We start from the raw sequence: 22569 nt of genomic DNA, 5'->3' as shown, positions 1-22569 counted from the left end.
CTGGGAGTATAGCCTGGAGGTAGAAGGCCCCTGGGTTCCACCCTCAGTACCACAAAAAACAAAACAAAACAAAATATGATCTTAGCCGGCTGTGGTGGCGTACACTTGTAATCCCCAAGCTTGGGAGGCTGAGACAGGAGAATTGCACAGGTTTGAAGCCAGCCTCAGGTACTTAGTGAGGCTCTCAGCAACTTAGTGAGACCCTGTTTCCAAATAAAATATAAAATAGGTCTGGGAGTGTAGGCCGGAGATAGAAAACTTCTGGGTTCTATTTCTGGCCACCCCAGAAATGCAAAATGAAAAAAAAAAAAGGTCTGGGAGTGTAGCCTGGCCTCTGGGTTCCACCCCCAGTACCACCAAAAAATAACCCCCAAAAAACTGGGTTGCTGATACTCTTACTAAGTTTCTAAGGTTTGTCTTGAACCTCCCAAGTACTGGAATTACAGGCATACACTACCATACCTAGCTGTTATATGATTCTTTAAGGAAAATAATTAGCTATATACATTTTGCAGAAAAATTGATTTGTTACTTTTTTTTTTGCGGTACTGGGGATGGAACCCAGGGGCAGTCTACCTCCGAAAAACAATCCCAGCCCTATTTTTATTCTTTATTTTGAAACAGGGTCTCACTAACTTGCAAAGGTCCTCACTATGTAGCTGAGGCTGTCCGCGAACCATGATCCTTCTGTCTCAGCCTTCCAAATGCTGGGATTATAAGTGTGCACCACCACACCTGGCTCACTCTATTTTTTCTTTGTATTGGAGATTGAACCTGGGGCATTCTATCTCCAAGCTATGCCCCCAATCTTTTATTTTTTTAAATCAGGGTTAGGGCCAGGCATGGTGGCGCATGCTTGTAATCCCTGCGCTTGGGAGGCTGAGACAGGAGGATCACGCAGGTTCGAAGCCAGCCTCAGCTACTTAGTGAGGCTTTTAGCAACTTAGCAAGACCCTGTTTCCAAATAAAATATAAAAAAGGTCTGGGAGTATAGCCCTGAGGTAGAAAGCCTCTGGGTTCCACCCCCAGTACCACCAAAAAAAAAAAAAAATCAGAGTCATGCAAAGTGACTAAGGCTAGTCTCTAAGCTGCTATGTCTTGTCTTAGCCTTTCAAGTACTGGGATTATAGGTGTGTACCACCATGTCCAGTTATTTATGAATTTATTTAGGTCGCTCAAAGACCAGTTATTATTTATTTTTTATTTTTGGTGGTACTGGGGTTCCTGGTAACCTACTTCTACCTCCGGGCTACACTCCCAGACTTATTTTATATTTTTAATATTTTTTTATTTGGAAACAGGGTCTCTTAAGCCAGTGTGGCTGGTTTTGAACCTGCGCGATCGTCCTGTCTCCGCAATTTAGAGAGACCCTGTTTCCAAATAAAAAATGAAGAGGCTATAGTTCCAGTAGTTGGGAGGCTAAGAGAGGAGGATCACAGGTTCTAGGACAGCCTCACCAAGATAGCAAGATTCTCAGCAATCTAGTAAAACTCTGTTTTAAAACAAAAAATGAAAATAAGGAAAAGCCAGCCTGGCGTGGTGGGGCACTGGTGGACAGCCTCAGCTACTTATTGAGGCCCTTTGCAACTCAGTGAGACTTTGTTTCAAAATAAAGAATAAAAAATAGGGCAGGGGATGTAGCTCAGAGGTCACATGCCCCTGAGTTCCGTCCCCAGACCTGCAAAAAAAAAAGAAAACAAAACTAACAAACAAACAAAAACAAAATAAAGAATAGGTCGGGTGTGGTGGCACATTGCTTGTAATCCCAGTGCTTTGGAGGCTGAGACAGGAGGATGGTACCAGTTCAAAGCCAGCCTTAGCTACTTAGTGAGGCTCTTAGCAACTCAGTGAGTTTCTGTTTCCAAATAAAATATAGGTCTGGGAGTGTAGCCCAGAGATAGAAAGCCTCTGGTTTCCATTCCTGGTGCCACAAAAAAAAAAAAAAGAGAGAGAGGAAAAGGGGGAGAGGGGGAGAGGGGGAGAGAGAGAGAGAGAGAGAGAGAGAGCGAGAGAGAGAGAGCGAGAGCGAGCAAGAGCCAGAGCCAGAGCCAGAGCCGGGCATGGTGGCACATGCTTGTAATCCCAGCATTTGGGAGGCTGAGACAGGAGGATTTCAGTTTGCAGACAGCCTCAGTTACTTAGTGAGGCCCTTTGCAACTCAGTGAGACCCTGTTTCAAAATAAAGAATAAAAAATAGGGCTGGGTGGGCGTGTGTAGCTTGGAGGGAGAATGTTTCTGGGTTTCATCCCCGGTACTGCAAGAAGAAAAAGAATAAAAAATAGAGCTGGAGGTGCAGCTCGGAGGTAGAATATCCATTGGTTCCATCCCCAGTACTGCAATAAGTAAATAAATAAATAAAATAAAAAGGGCTGAGAGTGTAGCTTGGAGGTAGAATGCCCTCGAGTTCAATCTCTATTACCTGCTCCCCCAAGAAAAAATTAAAATAAGGAATAAAGCTGGCTGGATGTTTAGCTGTGAGATGAACTGCCTAGCGTTCACTTGCTAGTGCCCAGCTTCCACACAGAATAGGCAGTGTATACTGAATGCCTGCTGTTTGTGCAATTGGATTCTTTAGGTGTTGAATTCCAGAGTAAAAACACTGTCATGTAAGTAGAAGTGCGTTGACTTAGGGATGGCGATTAGTGGTGTAAACTGAGTGAAGCTCGAAGTCAGATGTGGGCTTTCCTGCCATGAATTTGTTCCTCTTGGCTGTTCACATGTGCAGTCTTTGAAGGCATTTTATTTAATAATTAATGATACAATAACAGCACTTAGTTATTTAACATTTTAACTTCCATACAGAAAAATGCATGAGATAAAAAAAAAAGCAACTGTTTTCTTAGGCTTTAGTGGTACAGGTTTGGTGGATGTGTCCTGGAGACAAGGGTATTCCATGTGCATGCAAGGAAAGCATGGCCTGTTTTTCTGATTCATATCCCCCCCCCCTCTTTTTTTGGTGGTACTGGGGTTTCTGGAAGCCCTTCTACCTCCGGGCTACACTCCCAGACCTATTTTTTATTTTATTTGGAAACAGGGTCTCTTAAGCCAGCGAGGCTGGCTTTGAACCTGCGCGATCCTCCTGTCTCCGCCTCCCAAGTGGGGGGGTTACAAGCGTGCGCCACCACGCCCGGCTTGTTTATCTTTTTTATCAAATAAGGAAAACTTCTGGTTTAAAGCCTTTCTTTTCTCTTGTACTCTGGGCTGGTTGATGTTGGTTGGTTTGTTGAGGCCAGTAGTGTGAGACTGGCTTGCCTTTTGTTTTCCATTTGGCAGTGTTTAGCACTTTTTGCCCTGACCCCTCTGCACATGACAAGGTGAGTCCATGTTCACAGACACTTTGACAGCATCAGCAAATGTATGCCGCATTGTTTCCTTCACTTTATTGCAAACATCAAAATTTGAGAATGATGCTAAAATGTTATTTATTTTGCTATTTTTGTTATCCTAGTAAATTCCTTGGAATCAGTTTTTTTTTTTTTTGGGGGGGGTGGTACTAGGATGGAACCCAGGGGCTTTCTACCTCCGGCCTACACTCCCAGACCTATTTTATATTTTATTTGGAGACAGGGTCTCACTAAGTTGCTGAGAGCCTCACTGAGTACCTGAGGCTGGCTTCGAACCTGTGCAATCCTCCTGTCTCAGCCTCCCAAGTGCTGGGATTAAAAGCGTGTGCTACCATGCCTGGCTTGGAATCAGTTTTGATAAAATTGTACTTATGTTGAACAGAGATTGAGGGAAACCTTTGCATAATAAAAGAAAATAAACCATAAAGCATCTATTTTATTAGAAGTTTATGTGTAGGGAAGTATTAGGGATCATGGGGCCCTGAGTTTTGTAGGTCCCCTCTCAAGGATCCCAGCACAGGGAGTTTCCACCTGGCCCAGGCCCCTGCAGGAGTTGTTTGCTGTTGGCAGCCCTCGTTTGGGGACCAGAGCTAAAAGATACCAGTTTGCAACTCATCTTCATGGTGTGTGCGCATGTACCATCTTGTATTATCCTAAAATAATTTTGATCAATTCAGAACCTATGTTACTGTGGATTATAAGGTTCCATATTGAAATACCTTACTTAGAAAAATTTCCCCAAATTGTATTTTATTTTAGTTTTTAAATTTTTTTGGTGGTACAGGGGTGGAACCCAGAGGCTTTCTACCTCTGGGCTATACTCCCAGATCTATTTTATATTTTATTTGGAAACAGGGTCTCACTAAGTTGCTGAGAGCCTCACTAAGTAGGTAAGGCTGGCTTTGAACCTGTGTGATCCTCCTGTCTTAGCCTCCCAAGTGCAGGGATTACAAGTGTGTGCCACCACGCCCGGCTTCCCAAATTGTATTTAAAAAAAATTTTTTTTTTGCAGCTCTAGGAATGGAATCCAGAGACAGTCTACCCCTGAGCTACACCCCAAGCCGTATTTATTTATTTATTTATTTATTTATTTATTTATTTATTGTTGTACTAGGGCTGGAACCCAGGGGCTTTTCTACTTCTGCGCTATACTCCCAGACCTATTTTATACTTTATTTGGAAACATATAAAGAGAGCCTCACTAAGTTGCTGAGAGCCTCACTAAGTAGATGAGGCTGGCTTCGAACCCGTGCGTCTCTCCTGTCTCAGCGTCCCAAACGCTGGGATTACAAGTGTGTACCACCTCGCCCGGCTTTTATTCTTTCTTTTTTTTTCCCCTTCTTTTTTTTTTTTTTTGGTGGTACTGGGGGTGGAACCCAGAGGCTTTCTACCTCCAGGCTATACTCCCAGACCCATTTTATATTTTATTTGGAAACAGGGTCTCATTAAGTTTCTGAGAGCCTCACTAAGTAGCTGAGGCTGGCTTCAAACCTGCACGATCCTCCTGTCTCAGCTTCCCAAGCACGGGGATTACAAGTGTGCGCCACCACCCCCAGCTCTTATTCTTTATTTGAAACAGGGTCTCACTGAGTTGCAAAGGGCCTCACTAAGTAGCTGGAGCTGTCCGCTAACCGTGATCCTCCTGTTTTAGCCTCCCAAATGCTGGAATTAAAAGTGTGTGTCATGCCGGGCGTGGTGGTGCATGCTTGTAATCCCCGCGCTTGGGAGGCAGAGTCAGGAGGATCACGCAGGTTCGAAGCCAGCCGCATGCGCTGGCTTAGGAGACCCTGTTTCCAAATAAAAATGTAAAAATAGGTCTGGGAGTGTAGCCCGGAGGTAGAAGGGCTTCCAGGAACCCCAGTACCACCAAAAAAAAAAAAAAAAAAAAAGAGTGTGTCACCACTCCTGGCTATCTAACATAATTCTAATCCTGTCCTCTGAATTTCCTAATTGTCTTAATATTAAGTATATCCTTTCCCCTCTTTTAGGTGTTTATGTTTCATGTTAGTACCAGCTATTGAGCCCTGAGAATTTTGACTATGAGCTATACTCCTAGCCCTTTATAAATTCTGAAGCAGTGTCTCACTAAGTTACCATGTGTTGACTTTGAACCTACAATCTTCCTGATTTAGCCTCCCAAGTATTCTGTTTATAGACATGGGCCACCTCACCTGGCTTAGTTTTTTAAAAAATATTGCATACTCTCTCTTCCTTCAAATATACTAATATTTGCTTTATTTATTTATTTATTTATTTATTTTTGCGGGTCTGGGGATGGAACCCAGGGGCATTTGACCTCCGGGCTACACCCCCTGCCCTATTTTTTATTCTTTATTTTGAAACTGGGTCTCACTGAGTTGCAGAGGGCCTCACTAAGTAGCTGAGGCTGTCCGCGAACTGCGATCCTCCAGGTCTCAGCCTCCCAAATGCTGGGATTACAAGCGTGCGCCACCACGCCCGGCTCTGCTTTATTTATTTAGATACAATAGATTATTCTTTTTTTTTTGAAATCCAGAATTTAACTATAGACTGTACATTGTATTTAGTTGTCTCTTTAGACTTTTCTTTTTTGTGGTACTAGGGATGGAACTCAGGACATTCTACTTCTAAGCCATACCTCCAGTCCTATTTTTTATTCTTTATTTTGAAACAGGGTCTCACTGAGTTGCAAAGGACCTCGCTAATAACTGAGGCTGTCCGTGAACCGTGATCCTCTTGCCTCAGCCTCCCAAATGTTGAGGTTACAAGCATGCACCATGACCATGCCCAGCTTCTTTAGACATTTTACATCTAGGCTAATTCTGCCCTTTTTTTTGTTTTTCATGACGTTTTAATCTTGTAGAATGCACTACAGCATGGAATAAAGTCAAGTCAAAACTGTTTGAAGCAAGTTATGAGATTTTCATCAACCTAGGGAGACCTGGTTTCAAAATAAAATAGTAAAATAGGGGCTAGGGGTGTACCTTAGAGGTAGATGTCCCTGGGGTCAATCCCCCGTGCCTAAAATAAAATAAAATAAAATAAATGTATTTGGGATACTACACAAGTAGAGTACTACTGGTAGTGTAGTATAGACTTGTGTTCCTCTGTCTAGTTAGTTGTGTGTTTCTCATTACATGCACAGATGCTTTTGTTTTTTCCTCCTAATTGAGGTAAAATTTGAATAGAGATACAGTGCCCTTCCTCCACTTAAAAAATTTTTTTTGTGGGTCTGGGAATGGAACCCAGGGGCTTTTGACCTCCAAGGTACATCCCCTGCCCTATTTTTCCTTCTTTATTTTGAAACTGGGTCTCACTAAATTGCAGAGGGCCTTAACTAAGTAGGTGAGGCTGTCTGAGAACCGAGATCATCCGGTCTCAGCCTCCTGAATGCTGGGATTACAAGCGTGCACCACCACATCTGGCTTGGTTTCCTCCACGTTTGAAGAGGCAGGTGTGGCATTAAAATTAAGAAAAGGATTTGCACTTCTCTTCTGCCACTTAGACCTTGGGCAAGTTATTTTGTACATTGATTTTTTTTATTACTAAATAGAGTAAACAGTAGTAATTAACTCAAGGATTGTTGTGAGCATTGAACGAGTTAATTTTTTTTGTGTGTAGGGGGTACTGGGGATGGAACCCAGGGACATTCTACCTCTAAGCTACACCCACGGCCCTAGTTTTTATTCTTTATTTTATTTATTTATTGGTGGTATTGGGGTTCTTGGAAACCCTTCTACCTCTGGGCTACACTCCCAGCCCTATTTTATACTTTTTTTCTTTTTAAATTTGGAAACAGGGTTTCTTAAGCCAGTGAGGCTGGCTTTGAACCTGCGCAATCCTCCTGTCTCTTGCCTCCCAAGCGCGGAGATTACTAGAGTGCACCACCACGCCCGGCATATTCTTTATTTTTTGAAAAAGGGTCTCACTGAGTTGCAGAGGGCCTCACTAAGTGGCTGAGGTGGTCCCTGAACCACAATCCTCCTGTCTCAGCCTTCCAAATGCTGGGTTTACAGGTGTGTGCTACCATACCAGGTTGAATGAGTTAATTTTTGTGAAGTTAGCAAACTAACTCAATAGAGCCGGGTGTGGTGGCGAACGCTTGTAATCCCAGCATTCAGGAGGCTGAGACCAGAGGATTGCAGTTTGCAGACAGCCTCAGCTACTTAGTGAGGCCCTCTGCAACTTAGTGAGACCCTGTTTCAAAATAAAGAATAAAAAATAGGGCAGGGGGTGTAGCCCAGAGGTTAATTGCCTCTGGGTTCCATCTCTAGACCCGCAAAAAAAAAAAAAAAAAAAAAAAAAAGGATAAAAATCAAATAGGTCTGGAGGGCTGTGATTGTACATTGAAGGTAGAATGCTTCTGGGTTCCTTGCCTGGTACCGCAACAGAACAAAACAATAAAAGAGCTCAATAAACCAGATGTAGAACAGGCCTGTTAATCCTAGTACTTGGAAGGCTGAGACTGGCGGGTCACAGGTTTGAGACAGTCTCAGCAACATTGTGCGACCATATTTCCAAATATTAAAAAAGGGAGGAGCTAAGGGTATAGCTAAGAGGTAGAATGTCCCTGGATTCAATACCCAGTACCACCCCCACCTTAATAATTGCTAGGTGTTACTTATTTTCTAATAAATTCTGACTCTTGCCAGTAGTTATTTAAACTTGCCAATAGAGTTATTTTAGCTTTATATGTTTCTAGTAGTAGTATATATGAAAATGTCCTGCCCCCCTGAAATATAAAATTTTTGCACTTTTGCTTAATGAAAGAAGGATGGTCAAATCTAATTTATTTATTTATTTTTTGTGGTACTGGGAGTGGAATTCAGGGGCATTCTACCTTCAAACTACATGCCGATCCGATCCCTTTTTTTTTTTTTTTTTACAGTAGTTGGGGTGGAACCCGGGCATTCGCATTCACATCTGTGCTACATCTCCATCCCTATTTTTTATTCTTTTTTTTTTTTTTTTGTGGTACTGGGGTTCCTGAAGTCCTTCTACCTCCGGGCTACGCTACCAGATCTATTTTTATTTTTTTTTATTTGGAAATAGGGTCTCTTAAGTCAGCGAGGTTGGCTCCGAACCAGCGCCATCCTCCTGTCTCCGCTTCCCAAGCTCAGGGATTACAAATGTGCGCCACCACGCCCGGCTTCTTTTTTTTTTTTTTTTGAAACAGGGTCTCACTGAGTTGCAAAGGGCCTCACTAAGTATCTGCAGCTGTCTTTGAACCACAATCCTTCTGCCTCAGCCTTGAAAATGCTGGGATTACAAGTGTGCACCATCATACCCGGCCAAGACTTACTTTTCTTTTTTTTATTTTTTAATTTTTTTGTGGTACTGGGAATGGAACCCAGGGGCCTTCTACCTCCGGGCTATAATCCCAGACCTATTTTATATTTTATTTGGAGACAGGGTCTCTTAAACCAGCTGAGGCTGGCTTCAAACCTGCATGATCCTCCTGTCTCAGCCTCCCAAGCACGGGGATTACAAGTGTGCGCCACCATGCCCGGCTAAGATTTACTTTTTTTAAAAAAAAATTCTTGTTTCTTTTTCCTGAGCTATGTCCTCAGGCTTTTTATTTTTATTTTTTTATTTTTTATTTTTTGCGGGTCTGGGGATGGAACCCAGGGGCATTTAACCTCCGAGGCACATCCCCTGCCCATTTTTATTCTTTATTTTGAAACAGGTCTCACTAAGTTGTGGAGGGCCTCACTAAGTAGCTGAGGCTGTCCACAAACTGTGATCCTCTGGTTTCAGCCTCTCGCATGCTGGGATTACAAGCGTGCACCACCATGCCCGGCTAGGTTTTTTATTTTTTATTTTTAAACAATATCTTGCTAAATTGCTGAGGCTGGCCTTGAACTTGCAATCCTCCTGTTTCAGCCTCCCAAATACTGAGATTATAGGTTTGTGCCACCACACCACACCTGGTTCAAATTTGTTTTGAAGGGATATTTTCAGTCTTGACATAGGGAGGCATGTTTATTTATTTGTATAAGTGTCGAATCAATTCACTATTAGAATGGGTGGTTGATGATATGAACTTAACTGGGACCAATAGAGGTAGCATGCTGTGTGGCGTACCTTGGAAGTCCTTACTAATCACTACTGGAGGCAATCTTGGCAGAGGCAATTGAAGTCCAGAGGCCTGGAGTGCAAGAGCATGGAGCTAGGAACTGAAAGAGGGTTGGCATATCTGTGTTTGAGTGAATGTGAAATAGTGAGGGTAGAAAGGGGAGCAGGACCTGGCCTTGAGGGCCTTGTACGTGGGCAACCATAGAACTCCTGTCCATGCTGGGGCAATTTGAGAGCACAAGTGAGCATGGTGAAATATTATGCTGGACACAAGGTCAATAAAGCTAGGGTGGGTCCTGTTGCCTGTAAGCCATGCTGAGGAGGGGCTTTATCAGAAGGAAACATGGTTCTTGTCTCTTTGTGACATTTGAGAGGCTATAATATAAAATTCATGTTTAATGAGCCTGACCTTTAAGAAAAAACTGAGAAGCCAGCCTTGGTGGCACATGCCTATAATCTCAATACTTGAGAGGTTGAGGCAGGAAGATAACAAGTTTGAGGTCAGCCTCACCAATTTAGGCCCTGTTTCAAAATAAAAATAGAAGCCAGGCGTGGTGGCGCACGCTTGTAATCCCAACTTTTGGGAGGCTAAGACCAGAGGATTGCGGTTCCACCATTTGGGATGCTGAGGATTGCAGTTTGCGGGCGGCCTCAGCTACTTAGGCCCTTGCAATTTAGTGAGACCCTGTTTTAAAATAAAGAATAAAAAAATATGACAGGGGGTATAGCTCAGAGGTCGAATGCTCCTGGGTTCCATCCCCAGGCCCACAAAACAAACAAATAAACAAATAAATAAAAATAGAGCTGAGTTATAGCTTATAGGTAGAACACCCATGGTTTCAACCCCCAGTGCTGGGGTGAGGGAGTTGAGAAAAGACATTTAAGTTTCTCTGCCCTTGTGGTCAAATGGACTATGTAAAACACTTCGAATAGGTCCTTATGCCATGGCATGAAAGAACAGAACCCAGATAGAAAATTATTATTATTATTTTTATTTTTTTTGGTGGTACTGGGGGTGGAACCCAGAGGCTTTCTACCTCTGGGCTATACTCCCAGACCTTTTTAAAAATATTTTATTTGGAAACAGGGTCTCACTAAGTTGCTGAAAGCCTCACTAAGTAGCTGAGGCTGGCTTTGAACCCGTGTGATCCTTCTGTCTCAGCCTCTCAAGCACGGGGATTACAAGCGTGCGCCACCACGCCCGGCTTCAGATAGAAATTTTTTTTTTTTTTGGTGGTACTGGGGTTCCTGGAAGCCCTTCTACCTCTGGGCTACACTCCCAGACCTTTTTTTATACTTTTTTATTTGGAAACAGGGTCTCCTAAGCCAGCACGGCTGGCTTCAGACCTGCGCAATCTTCCTGTTTCCGCCTCCCAAGCGCGGGGATTACAAATGTGCACCACCACGCCTGGCCAGATAGAAAATTTTTAAAAATTGTTTTGGATTTTGTATATGTGCATAATATTTTACCTTGAATAGCTAGAATTTTGCCTTTTATGTTATATGATTATGGATTTTGTGATTATGCTGTTTGGAGGTACAGTTTCTTTTAATCTTAGTAATTTCTCTGCCCACACACACTCCCCAGTATTTAACAGAGAATTGACTTTTATGTATTGAATGCTTCCTGAAGTGCTTAGCTTGTATTGGACACAGTCCTAGAAACATTCAGTTCATAGAGGACCCCTCCCAGAGTTACTCTGTTAACAGGTGAGAAAGTGGCCACACAGCCAGGTGTGGAGCCTGCATTTAAGCGGGTCTTCTAGCTTTAGAGTCTTCACAGAATATCCTAATGAGTAACCTCAAGCACAATGAGGAATTTGAGATTATTTTTATGGGAGATTTATATCATTGTTTTTATTAATGATTTTTTTTTGTTGTTGTTTTACAGCCTCCAAAAGTATGTTCGGGAACAGATTCTATTAGCAGTAGCAGTGATTGTGAAACGAGGGTCATTAGATAAATCAATTGACTGCAAAAGCATTTTTCATGAAGTCAGCCAGTTGATAAGTAGTGGCAATCCCACCGTGGTGAGTATGCTATTTCTAAGTATTAAACAGGTTTCTTTTTTCTTGCAAAAATAGGACTATGCCAATAGTGGTATGGAGATTTACATAAAAGAAAAAGTGCCCTAGCTATAAATCAAGCAGTTTTCATTTGTTTAAGTTTTATTTTTTGTTTTTCTTACATATATGCCATGTATACATTGTATACTTTGATTTTTCATTTGATTCTGTGTATCTCCATGTTGCCATAGCATCCACAATCATTTTTATTGTTTATAAAATATCCTTTTTTGTGTGTGGTACTAGGGATGGAACCCAGGAGCATTCTACCTTGTGAGCTACACCTCCAGCCCTATTTTTTATTCTTTATTTTGAAACAGGGTCTCACTGTGTTACAGAGGGCCTCACTAAACAGCAGAGGCTGTCCTTGAACCCAGATCCTCCTGTCTCAGCTTCCCAAATGCTGGAATTACAAGCGTGCGCCACCATACCTGGCTCTATAGTTCTTTTTGAATTTCTTTACATCTCCTGTGAGGGGTGTCCTCTTTATTTTATTTCTACTTTTTGCTGGGGATTGAACCTAGGGCCTTGCAAATGCTTGGTACACTATCACTGAGCCACACCTTTACTGCAGGTGTATGGTTTGAGATGGAGAGGGAGCAGCATGTTTTAGGAGGGTTGTGTATGTGCTCCTTACTTTCTACTTTGGCTTGGGTCTCTCTTTTCACCTGTTTGGCTGAGCACACAGCTCACCGCTCCAGTTACCACCGTACTCTGGCTAGTCCCTAGGCTGCAGTTTTGGGGGTCTGGGCTGAAGAACGCCAGCTCATGAGGCATTTGGACATACTACACAGACACTGTGCTGTCCTGCTGCCCTTGCAGTCCTCCAGTGGCCATGTATTTCAGTTTTTCCCTTAGCAATTTTATTGAGGAGTGGTTTGCATGCATTATTACATCCATCTAAGGTGTACACTTCATTAAGGTATTGTAGTTATACTGTGAGCTATCACCAGAGTCAGTTCTTTGTGCATATTGGACTTTATGTCATTTTTGTGGCTCGCTTCTTCCTTCCACTCCTTCCCTCTCTTCCTTCCTTCCTTCCTTCATACTGGGGATGGAACCCAGGGACATTCTACCTCTTAAGTTATACCCCCAATCCTGTTTTATTCTTTTATTTGAAACAGGGCCTCACTAAGTAGCTGAGGCTGGCTATGAACCTGTGATCCTCCTGTTTCAGTCTTCCAAGTATTGGAATTACAAGCAGGCACCTCCATGCTTGGCGAATTTTTTTATTTTGAAACAAGGTCTCTCTAAGTTGCTGAGGATTTCATTAAGTTGCTGAGGGGGGTCTCGGCCATGTGATCCTTCGGTCTTAGTCTCCCAAATACTGGGATTACAGATGTGTACTACTACGCCTGACTACATCATTCATTAGGGTCTAAAAAAATCTCATTCTAGTGATAGATGTGGTCTTAGTACCTGCTGGGGAGCTTAGTTCATGTGGGCTGCTGCTTCAGTGATGCCTGCATTAGCTATGTAATATCAGCCTTGTCATTTGGTAGGTTTTGGTAGTATTTACTTTCAAACTAATTGGCCATGTGTGTAACCCAATGGTGGCTATCTAGAGGGCTGAGGAAAAAGGAATGGATACAACCAGCAAGGTTGTATCAGAAAAGGTTTGGAATAGAGAGTCTTGCTACTAGTCAGCCTTGAATGCTCCAGTTACATTATTCCCCATAGTTTAGATTTGCTTTAGATGTCTTGACAGTCTTGGAGTAAAGGAGTCCAGCTCATTGTAATAGACAAGACTTAAACTTGAGTGGCTGATGCCTTTCCTGTGCTCATTCCAGCTGAGATTTGGTGTTGAGGTGTACAACCCACAAGTGCCCTTGGCACTGGGACATCAGAAGCAGTGGGAGCCCTGCTTCTCTCAGGAATGTACATGCTTGGCAGCGGAGTGTCTGTTGGATGATTCAACCCAGCACAAAGATCAGTCCATTGCAACCTGACAATTGAAATTTTAAGCCCACTTAGATAACTGATGTTTTTAGAACGACTGGAATAGATGTAGCTGTTTAATTAGAGAAGATTTTGCTGTATTCGCGCATACTGTGAGAATAATTGGACACATTTAACGTCTTCACAAGACATTCCAAAATGAAGATTGTGTGTTTTTGTTTTGGGAGGGGAAACAGGAAATTGAGCCCAGTGTCATTCTACTTCTGAGCTACACCCTCTGCCCTATTTTATTCTTTATTTTGAATCAAGGTCTCACTAAGTTGCTGAGGAGGGACTCGCTGAGTTGCTGAGGTTGGCTGCAAACCTGCGATCCTCCTGGTAAGAGTCCATTTTAAAATAAAAAAATATTAAAATGAAAAGAATTGAGGGTGTAGCTCAAAGATAGAATGCTCTTGAGTTCAATCTCTAGTACAAAAGAAATAAAAAAAATTGCAGCTTTGCCATTTCCTGCTAACCTAACTTTAACCTAACTTAACTTCTCTAGGAATTAGTTCCTTAATGTGTAAACTAGACACAGTAGTGTCATTTCAGGGGATGTTCATTTAGCAAGTATTTGCTCTGTCTCCTACTGGCCTCTCACACCTCTTTTGTAGAATCCTGGGGACATGAACTATAGTAAATTGTCTTTTTTCCCTTAAATAATTTTAAGTATTAAAAACCAAAAGAAAATATCCACAGCTGGGTGTGGTGGTGTACGCTTGTAATCCCAGCATTTGGGAGGCTAAGACCAGAGGATTGCGGCTCAGGGACAGCCTTAGCTACTTAGTGAGGCCCTCTGCAACTCAGTGAGATCCTGTTTCAAAATAAAGAATAAAAAATAGGGCAGGAGGTGTAGCTCGGAGGTCGAACACCCCTGGGTTCCATCCTCAGACCCACAAGAAAGAAAAAGAAAAAAAGAAAAAAGAAAGAAAAAAAAAGAAAATATTCACAAGTAAAAGCTAATTATCTGCCAGGCATGGCAGCACACTCTTGTAATCCCTGTGCTTGGGAGGCTAAGACAAGGAGGATCATGCAGGTTCTAAGCCAGCCTCAGCTACTTAGGCTCCCAGCAACTTAGTGAGACCCTGTTTCTAAATAAAATAGAAAATAGGTCTGGGAGTATATCCTGGAGGTAGAAAGCCCCTATGTTCCACCCCCAGTACCACCAAAAAATTAAAAAAAAAAATCTGTGTATTTTATTTATTTATTTATTTATTTTATTTTTGTGTGGTACTGGGGATTGAACCCAGGGGCATTCTACCTTTAAGCACCCTCGGTCCTATTTTGTATCCTTTATTTTGAAACAGGGTCTCACTAAGTTGCTGAGGGCCTCACTAAGTAGCTGAGGCTGTCGGCGAACCACAATCCTGTCGAAGCCTCCCAAATGCTGGGATTATAAGTGTGCGCCACCACGCCTGGCTCTCTGTGTATCTTAAAAAAGACAAAAAAACCCCCAATGTTTAGCTTTCCCCCCAAATGCCCTGAAGAACATCTTACCATCTTGGTCCCCTGTAGTTTTATGGAATATTATATTTAATTCCTAAAACCTTTTCTAAGGAGATGGCTTATTATTGTCTTCCCTGTATCATGGAGTCTTCTGAGTGTAATCATGCTTGTAGATAATCAAGTGACTTGTCATTCCATGCCCGTCTCTGTGGGCAGGCTGTTTTACCTCCAGGATTGTAACGTTTCTGTGGTAATTTCACCTCAGCTGCTAACTCTCAGACCTGGTTTCAATACTAGATACAGAAACTTTTTCCTCGAAGATAGCAGTACTTTTTAATTTAAAGCTAACACTTAAGCTAAACTTTTAGTGCATTTCATGTTTGTCTTCCTTTGAAAGTAGTAGGCCTGTGCTGAATCACTATAAAGGATGTAATTCCACAGTTAAGCCCTCTTTCCTCCTCTTTGCCATGTGGGAGACAAGTGGGTGAGAAATAACTGTCCGTAGCCTTGCTGCCCCTGGTTGTGATCGCCTGGTTAATCTCTCTTATCACTAAGTCTCATTGAAGTTTGCTTAGAAGAGCAGCTGGACGTCTGCTTTATGTATAGCAACCTTTGTAAAGTTTATTCTTGGTAATAAGGTTTCTGGGGCCAGAGCCAGGCTATTAAAAGAGAGTCCTCTCTGTGAATAAAAGCATTTTATTTTGTCAGCTGGAGTTAGTGTTTGAATGTTTTATGCTTGTGATAGTAATCTGGTAAGGCAAACTTTCTTGGAAGGGCATTTTTTTTACTAGCATGAAATGAATGATTTTGTCTACAAATGAGAATGCAGCTGTATGACTTTTAGTGTAACAGGTGTTGCTTAAATTGTTAGCCAGCAAATTAACATGTGCATTTTTAGTACTTCAGTGAAAAAAAACTTACCGTGAAGATTTTTTTCATAGTACCTCTATCTCATTACTTCATTGCATTCTTCTGTTTGGTTTACTCTGTGTGTGTGTGTGTGTGTGTGTGTGTGTGTGTGTGTGTGTGTGAGAGTGAGAGATGCTGGGGACTGAACCCAGGGTATTCTCCCTCCAAATTACACCCCAGCTCTATATTATTTATTTATTTATTTATTTATTTTTGGTACCGGGGATGGAACCCAGGGCCATTCTACCTCCAAGCTACACCCCCAGCCCTATTTTTTATTCTTTATTTTGAAGCAGGGTCTCACTGAGTTCCAAAGGGCCTCACTAATTAGTAGCTGAGGCTGTCCTCGAACTGCGATCCTCCCATCTCAGCCTCCCAAATGCTGGTATTACAAGTGTGTGCCACCATGCTGGCTTTATATTATTTTGAAACAGGGTCTTGCTGAGTTGCAACAGCCTAAGTTGCTAAGGCTGACCTCGAACCTATAATCCTCCTGTTTCAGCCTCCTAAGTAATGGGATTATAGGAATGTGTCACCATACCCAACTTAAATTTTCTTTTTGAAATTTATAAATAGCTAAGATAAAATGTACTTACCAGGTGTGGTAGCGTACGCTTGTAATCCCCGCGCTTGAGAGGCAGAGACAGGAGGATCACGCAGGTTTGAAGCCAGCCTCGCTGGCTTAAGAGACCCTGTTTAAAAAAAAAAAAAAAAGAAATATATATATATATATATATATATATATATATATATATATATATATATATATATATATATTTAAAAAATAGGTCTGAGAGTGTAGCCCAGAGGTAGAAGGGTTTCCAGGAACCCCAGTACCAACAAATAAATAAATAAATAAATAAATAAATAAAATGTACTTATTCTCTACCTTCTTCTTATGTTAAAATAGTGCTAGGCATAGAAGTAAAAAGTTCATCAGTTTATTTTTCAGGCACTATTTACTGGGCGTCTACATTGCTCTATGCTGTAAAATGGCTGTGTGCACATGTGCCCCCACTTTATCTCTTTTCCCCTTGTCTGTCTGTCTGTCTGTCTGTCTCTCTCTCTCTCCTCTCCCTCTCTCTCTCTCTCTCTCTCTCTCTCTCTCTCTCTCTCCTCTCTCTCCCTCTCTCTCCCTCTCTCCCCCCCCCCTCTCTCTCTCTCTCTCTCTCTCTCTCTCTCTCTCTGTACTGGCAATTATACCCAGAGGCATTCTACCTCAGAGTTACATCCCTAACCCTATTATATTTTTATTTTGAAACAGGATCTCACTAGGTTGATGAGAATCTTACTACTTGCTGAGGCTGTCCTCAAACCTGTGATCCTCCTATATCAGTCTCCCAAGTACTGGGATTACAGGTGTGCACTACCATGCCCAGCTTTGTTTGCTTGCTGCACTTAAAAAACTAAGGTACTAACTCCGTTCTTCATGATCTTGCAGAGGTGCAACATCACTGTTAACTGTCAGAAGTCTAAGATCTAGACTGGTGGCACTCTGTACTGCTCGATGTCCTATTAACTTCAGCATGACAGTCTCAGTCAGCCCCTCTCATGTTGCAAGTGCCTTGCCAGCCACGTTGACTTCTAACACTTTTAAGAGTGAGAGCCACTTCTCCAGCACAGCACACTGTTTAGCTCTGGCTCTGAGGGCAGAGGCAACAGTTAAGCACGAGCGCTAGGAAAGGACTTGGAGGGAATGCACTTAGGGTACCCTGATACCCAGAAGTCTGAGGGAAGCAGTGAGGAGCCTCCAACAAAGGCCAGAAAGACATCAAACTCGTGCTCCCTCCAAGGCCGGTTTGATTCTCCTCTTCCTCTGTCCCGAGAAGGGGCCGTCCTCTGGTTTTTCTCAGGAGTTCATTTTGGCTTGCTTCTCTACAACGATGTGAGAGTAACTTAAATCCACAATTCAATCCAAGGATGGAGAAATATTACAAAGTCTTGGACACTTAGTTCCCTGTGAATAGGGAGGAATTCCTTGTGGATATGTGTCAAGAACATAATCATTGTTTAACTGTTCCTCTCTGGTGTGTAAGTCTCTATTGATTTGGCATCTCTGAGTCAGGCCAGTGTGCAGAATTAGTGTTTACCCTTGTAGGAATTCCAGTTTAAGGAGAGAGTAACTGGTGTCTTTCAGAGACTAGTGAAAATATTTCACTGAGTCTTAGGTCTTTGGAAGCTGCAGATTTCAGGTACACTTAAAAATAATACTTAATTTCTGCATGCAGCATAATAATTTAGTTTTGTGCATTTCTTAAGTCTTTAAGTAGTATATTTGAATAGAAAACACTTGTTTTTAAAGATTTCTCTGTCTTTTTTTTTTTTTTTTTTTTTTTTGGTGGTACTGGGGGTGGAACCCAGGGCTATACTCCCAGACCTATTTTATATTTTATTTAGAAACAGGGTCTCACTAAGTTACTGAGAAGCCTCACTAAGTAGCTGAGGCTGGCTTTGAACCTGTGAGATCCTCCTGTCTCACTTCCCCCTAATGCGGGGATTATAAGTGTGTGTCACCATGTCCGGCTCTCTCTCTCTTTTTTTTTTGGTGGGGGGGTACTGGGGTTGGAACCCAGGGGCATTCTACCTCTGAGCTATACCCCCAGCCCTATTTTTATTTTAATTAATTAATTAATTAATTAATTTTGCCCTACTGGGGATGGAAGCCAGGGGCATTCTACCTCCAAGCTCTACTCCAAGCCTTATTTTTATTCTTTATTTTAAAACAGGGTCTCACTAAGTTGCTGAGGATGTTCGAAAACCCATGATCCTCCTGTCTCAGCCTCCCAAGTACTAGAGGTACAAGTGTGCGCCACCATACCTAGCTTAAGATTTTCTTTTTATGTCATAAATATAGAGTAATAAAGGTAAAATATATAATAAAATATGGGTTGGTTACAATATGTGTATATAAATAATGTTTATGTATTAAGAAATTGGAAAGCATCTGGGGGTGGTGCTTCTAACCTGTACTACTACTTAGAAGACTGAGGCAGGAGGATCCCAGATTTGAGACCATCTGGAGCAACTTAGTGAGACCCTGTTTCAAAATTAAAAAATAAAATAGGCTGAAAGTGGAATTCAGAGGTAGAACGCCCCTTGGTTCCATCCCTAGTACCACCACCAAAAAGAAAAAAAAAAAGAAAGAAATTGGAAAGCTATGGATGACAGAGTTAATAGTTTTATTTTCTTTGTGCTTCTCTATACCTTCTAGTTTTTCTATTTTCATTTTTTTTTCTTTTTTCTTTTCTTTTTTTTTTTTTGCAGTACTGGGGATGGAATCCACGGGCATCCTACCCCTGAGCTACACCCTCTGCCCTATTTTTTATTCTTTATTTTGAAACCAGGTCTCACTAAGTTGCGGAGGGCCTCACTAAGTATCTGAGGCTGTCCGTGAACTACCATCCTCCTGTCTCAGCCTCCCGAATGCTGGGATTATACGTGTGCACCACCATGCCTGGCTTACCTTCTAGTTTTTATCAGATGAAGATATACTATATTAAATTTTTGCAGGATAAAAAATGTAAGAGCAAAAGATTCTTCTATTCAGGGAGTTAAGTCTATAGTGAGAATGCACTTTGTCAAGTAGTAAAACTGTCCTTGCTTTTATGGGAGAATTTGTATGGCATTAGTGTGGAAGTTTGCTCTTTTGGTGGAATGTATTTATTGCTACAATTAAATGCAGTCCCATGCTCCTGAAGCTCTCCATTTGTCTGATGAAGTTTGTAACTAAAGGAGATTTAAGCTGGGCATGAGTACACACACTTGTATTCCCAGTACTTGGGAGGCTAAGACAGGAATTTTTTAGGTTCATAGGTTAGTGGCTAGCCTCAGCAACTTAGTGAGGCTCTCTACAACTTAGACTGTTTCAAAATAAAAAATAAGTGGGTGTGGTGGCGCACGCTTGTGATCCCAGCATTTGGGAGGCTGAGACAGGAGGATCGTGATTGGTGGCCAGCCTCAGCTATTTAGTGAGGCCCTTTGCAATTCAGTGAGACCTTGTTTCCAAAAAAGAATAAAAAATAGGGTCGGGGGTGTAGCTCGGAGGTAGAATGCCCCTGGGTTCCACCCCCAGTACCGCAAAAATAAATAAATAAATAAATAAATAAATAAATAAATAAATAATAAATAAATAAATGGGCTTGGGGTGTTGCTCAGAGGTAGAATGCCCCTGGTCCATTGCTCAGAACCACAAAGTAATAAAACAAAGCACGACCTAAAGCTCTGTTCTGCCGTGAACTGTGGTCGCCCGGCAAGGCTCTTACCTTTCTGCCTTTTCCCTGTTCTTCACTCATATTTTCACACTTTGACCTTAAACACATGGATATGATCTCCAGAAATATCTATTCCATGTGAAAGAAGTTTATTGTGAATATATCATTTTATTTAATCAATTTATTCTTTTGTGCTGGAGAGCGAACCCAGAGGCATTCTACCTCTGATCTATATCCCTAGCCTGATTGTATTTATTTGGAAATAGGGCTTGATGAGGTTGCCTCTTAGAGTGACCTAGAGAGAGAGCCTCACTAAAATTGCAGAGGCTTTGAACCTGCAATCCTTCTGGCTTAGCCTCTGAAGTACTGGAATTACAAGTGTGCACCACCACTCCCAGTTTGAATATGTTGTTTTAATCTTTAGTGATGATTTTCTTAAAAATTGAATATGATCATAGTTTCAAAATAAGCCTTTTTATGAATGAACTAAGAACCAGTCTGTAACAAGCAATAAGTAAATGTGAGACCTTGTTCCAGCTCATTTATGTGTAAGGATGGAAGCTTGTGTTGAGGGATGCTTTGGGATTTTTACTCTTGTGTGTGGATTCTATTTCCTTCCTTCCTTCCTTCCTTCCTTCCTTCCTTCCTTCCTTCCTTCCTTCCTTCCTTCCTTCCTTCCTTCCTTCCTTCCTTTGTGGTACTGGGGATGGAACCCAGGGGCATTCTACCTCTGAGCTACACCCCCTGCCCTATTTTTTTATTCTTTATTTTGAAACAGGTTCTCACTGAGTTGCAGAGGGCCTCACTAAGTAGCTGAGGCTGTCCACAAACTACGATCCTCTGGTCTCAGCCTCCTGAATGCTAGGATTAAAAGCGTGCGCCACCATGCCCGTCTTGGATTCTATTTTCAACAGATCACCACGTCTTTCTCTTAAGACAAATTTTTTCAAAAATTTAGATATTTGTTCTTATATCTTATTCACTTAAGTCTTATTTAGAAAGTTAGTTGAAAAGCTAAGGCTGAGACTTGAGGAAAATACATGATGCTAAAATTGTGTTCATAATCATAAGATCTTTTTTTTTTTTTTTTTGGTGGCACTGGGGGTGGAACCCAGAGGCTTTCTACAGAACTCCGGGCTATATTCCCAAACCTATTTTATATTTTATTTGGAAACAGGGTCTCACTAAGTTGCTGAGAGCCTCACTAAGTAGCTGAGGCTGGCTTTGAACCTGTGTGATTCTCCTGTCTCAGCCTCCCAAGCGCGGGGATTACAAGCATGCGCCACCACGCCCGGCTCTTAATTTTTTTTATTATTTTTTTCACAATTAGAATCTTCAGATTTATTTGTTAGGTCCTTATTAATGTTTCCCCCCTGGTTTCATTAATTGGATTTAATACCTACTTACTACTTTATTTCAGAACTGTTTTCTTTCTTCTTTTTTTCTTTCTTTCTTTTTTTTGTGGTACTGATGATGGAACCCAGGGGCATTCTACCTCTGAGCTGCAACCCTAGCCTAGTTTTTATTCTTTATTTTGAAACAGGGTCTTACTGAGTTGCAAAGGGCCTCACTAAGTAGCTGAGGCTGTCTGCGAACCCAGATCCTCCTGTCTCAGCCTCCCAAATGCTGGGATTACTAGCGTGCACCACCATGCCAGGCAAGAACTGTTTTTTTTTTTTTTTTTTTTTTTTTTGCGGGTCTGGGGATGGAACTCAGGGGCATTCTACCTCCGAGCTCCACCCCCTACCCTATTTTTTATTCTTTATTTTGAAACCGGGTCTCACTGAGTTGCAGAGGGCCTCACTACGTAGCTGAGGCTGTCTGCGAACCGCGATCCTCCGGTCTCAGCCTCCTGAATGCTGGGATTACAAGCGTGCGCCATCACGCCCAGCTCAAGAACTGTTTTCTTATCTATATTAAAAATCATAACGCCGGGCGTGGTGGCGCACGCTTGTAATCCCCGCGCTTGGGAGGCTGAGACAGGAGGATCGCGCAGGTTCGAAACCAGCCGCGTGTGCTGGCTTAGGAGACCCTGTTTCCAAATAAAAATGTAAAAATAGGTCTGGGAGTGTAGCCCAGAAGTAGAAGGGCTTCCAGGAACCCCAGTACCACCAAAAAAAAAAAAAAAAAAAAAAAACAAAAACATATTTTCAGTTGATCTGATATTTAAATTGCTGGTGAACCTGGGTATGATGATGCATTCCTGTCATCCCAGCACCTGGGAGATTGAGAAGGGGATTGTAGGTTCAAAACTAGCCTCAGCAACCTAAGTGAGGTTGGTAGCAACTTAGTGACGGAGACTCTGTTTCCAAATAAAAAATAAAATGAGGCTGGGGATGTAGCTTGGAGTTAGAACGCCCCTGGGTCCAGTCCCAGTTTCCCTCCCTCCCCATATGTCTGTGAAGTTTTGATTGCTGGCATTTTAATAATTGATTACTGTTTTAAAAGGAAGCCATTGTTTAAAGTCAGGCTTTTGTTAACTCGAAAAGAAGGGCATCTTACTTGATAGGTTTCTAAAATCTCTTTAAACTGTAAAATGACATATGTGGTAAACTATTTTCCCTAGGAGAGACTTTTGTGCCTAATTCCTCAGGCCACATT

The 22569-nt window shown here is 42.0% G+C and overlaps 1 protein-coding gene across 4 annotated transcripts in view; it reads left to right on the top strand.

The window, feature by feature from the left end:
- XPO4 (exportin 4) overlaps positions 1–22569 on the top strand; it is a gene marked incomplete at both ends in the record, with an annotated part of 141254 nt that overhangs the window by 29323 nt on the left and 89362 nt on the right. For all 4 annotated transcript variants that reach the window (XM_080689166.1, XM_080689165.1, XM_080689164.1 and 1 more), the window contains one exon: positions 11290–11428. In XM_080689166.1, coding sequence (XP_080545292.1) covers positions 11290–11428 — 139 coding nt within the window. The remainder of the gene's footprint in view (positions 1–11289; positions 11429–22569) is intronic.

This window comes from Muscardinus avellanarius, assembly GCF_963383645.1.
Source record: "Muscardinus avellanarius genome assembly, chromosome: 2".
Classification (NCBI taxonomy): Eukaryota; Metazoa; Chordata; class Mammalia; order Rodentia; family Gliridae; genus Muscardinus; species Muscardinus avellanarius.
The sequence above is the reverse complement of the archived record's forward strand: the minus strand, read 5'-3'. Positions and strand labels throughout refer to the sequence as shown.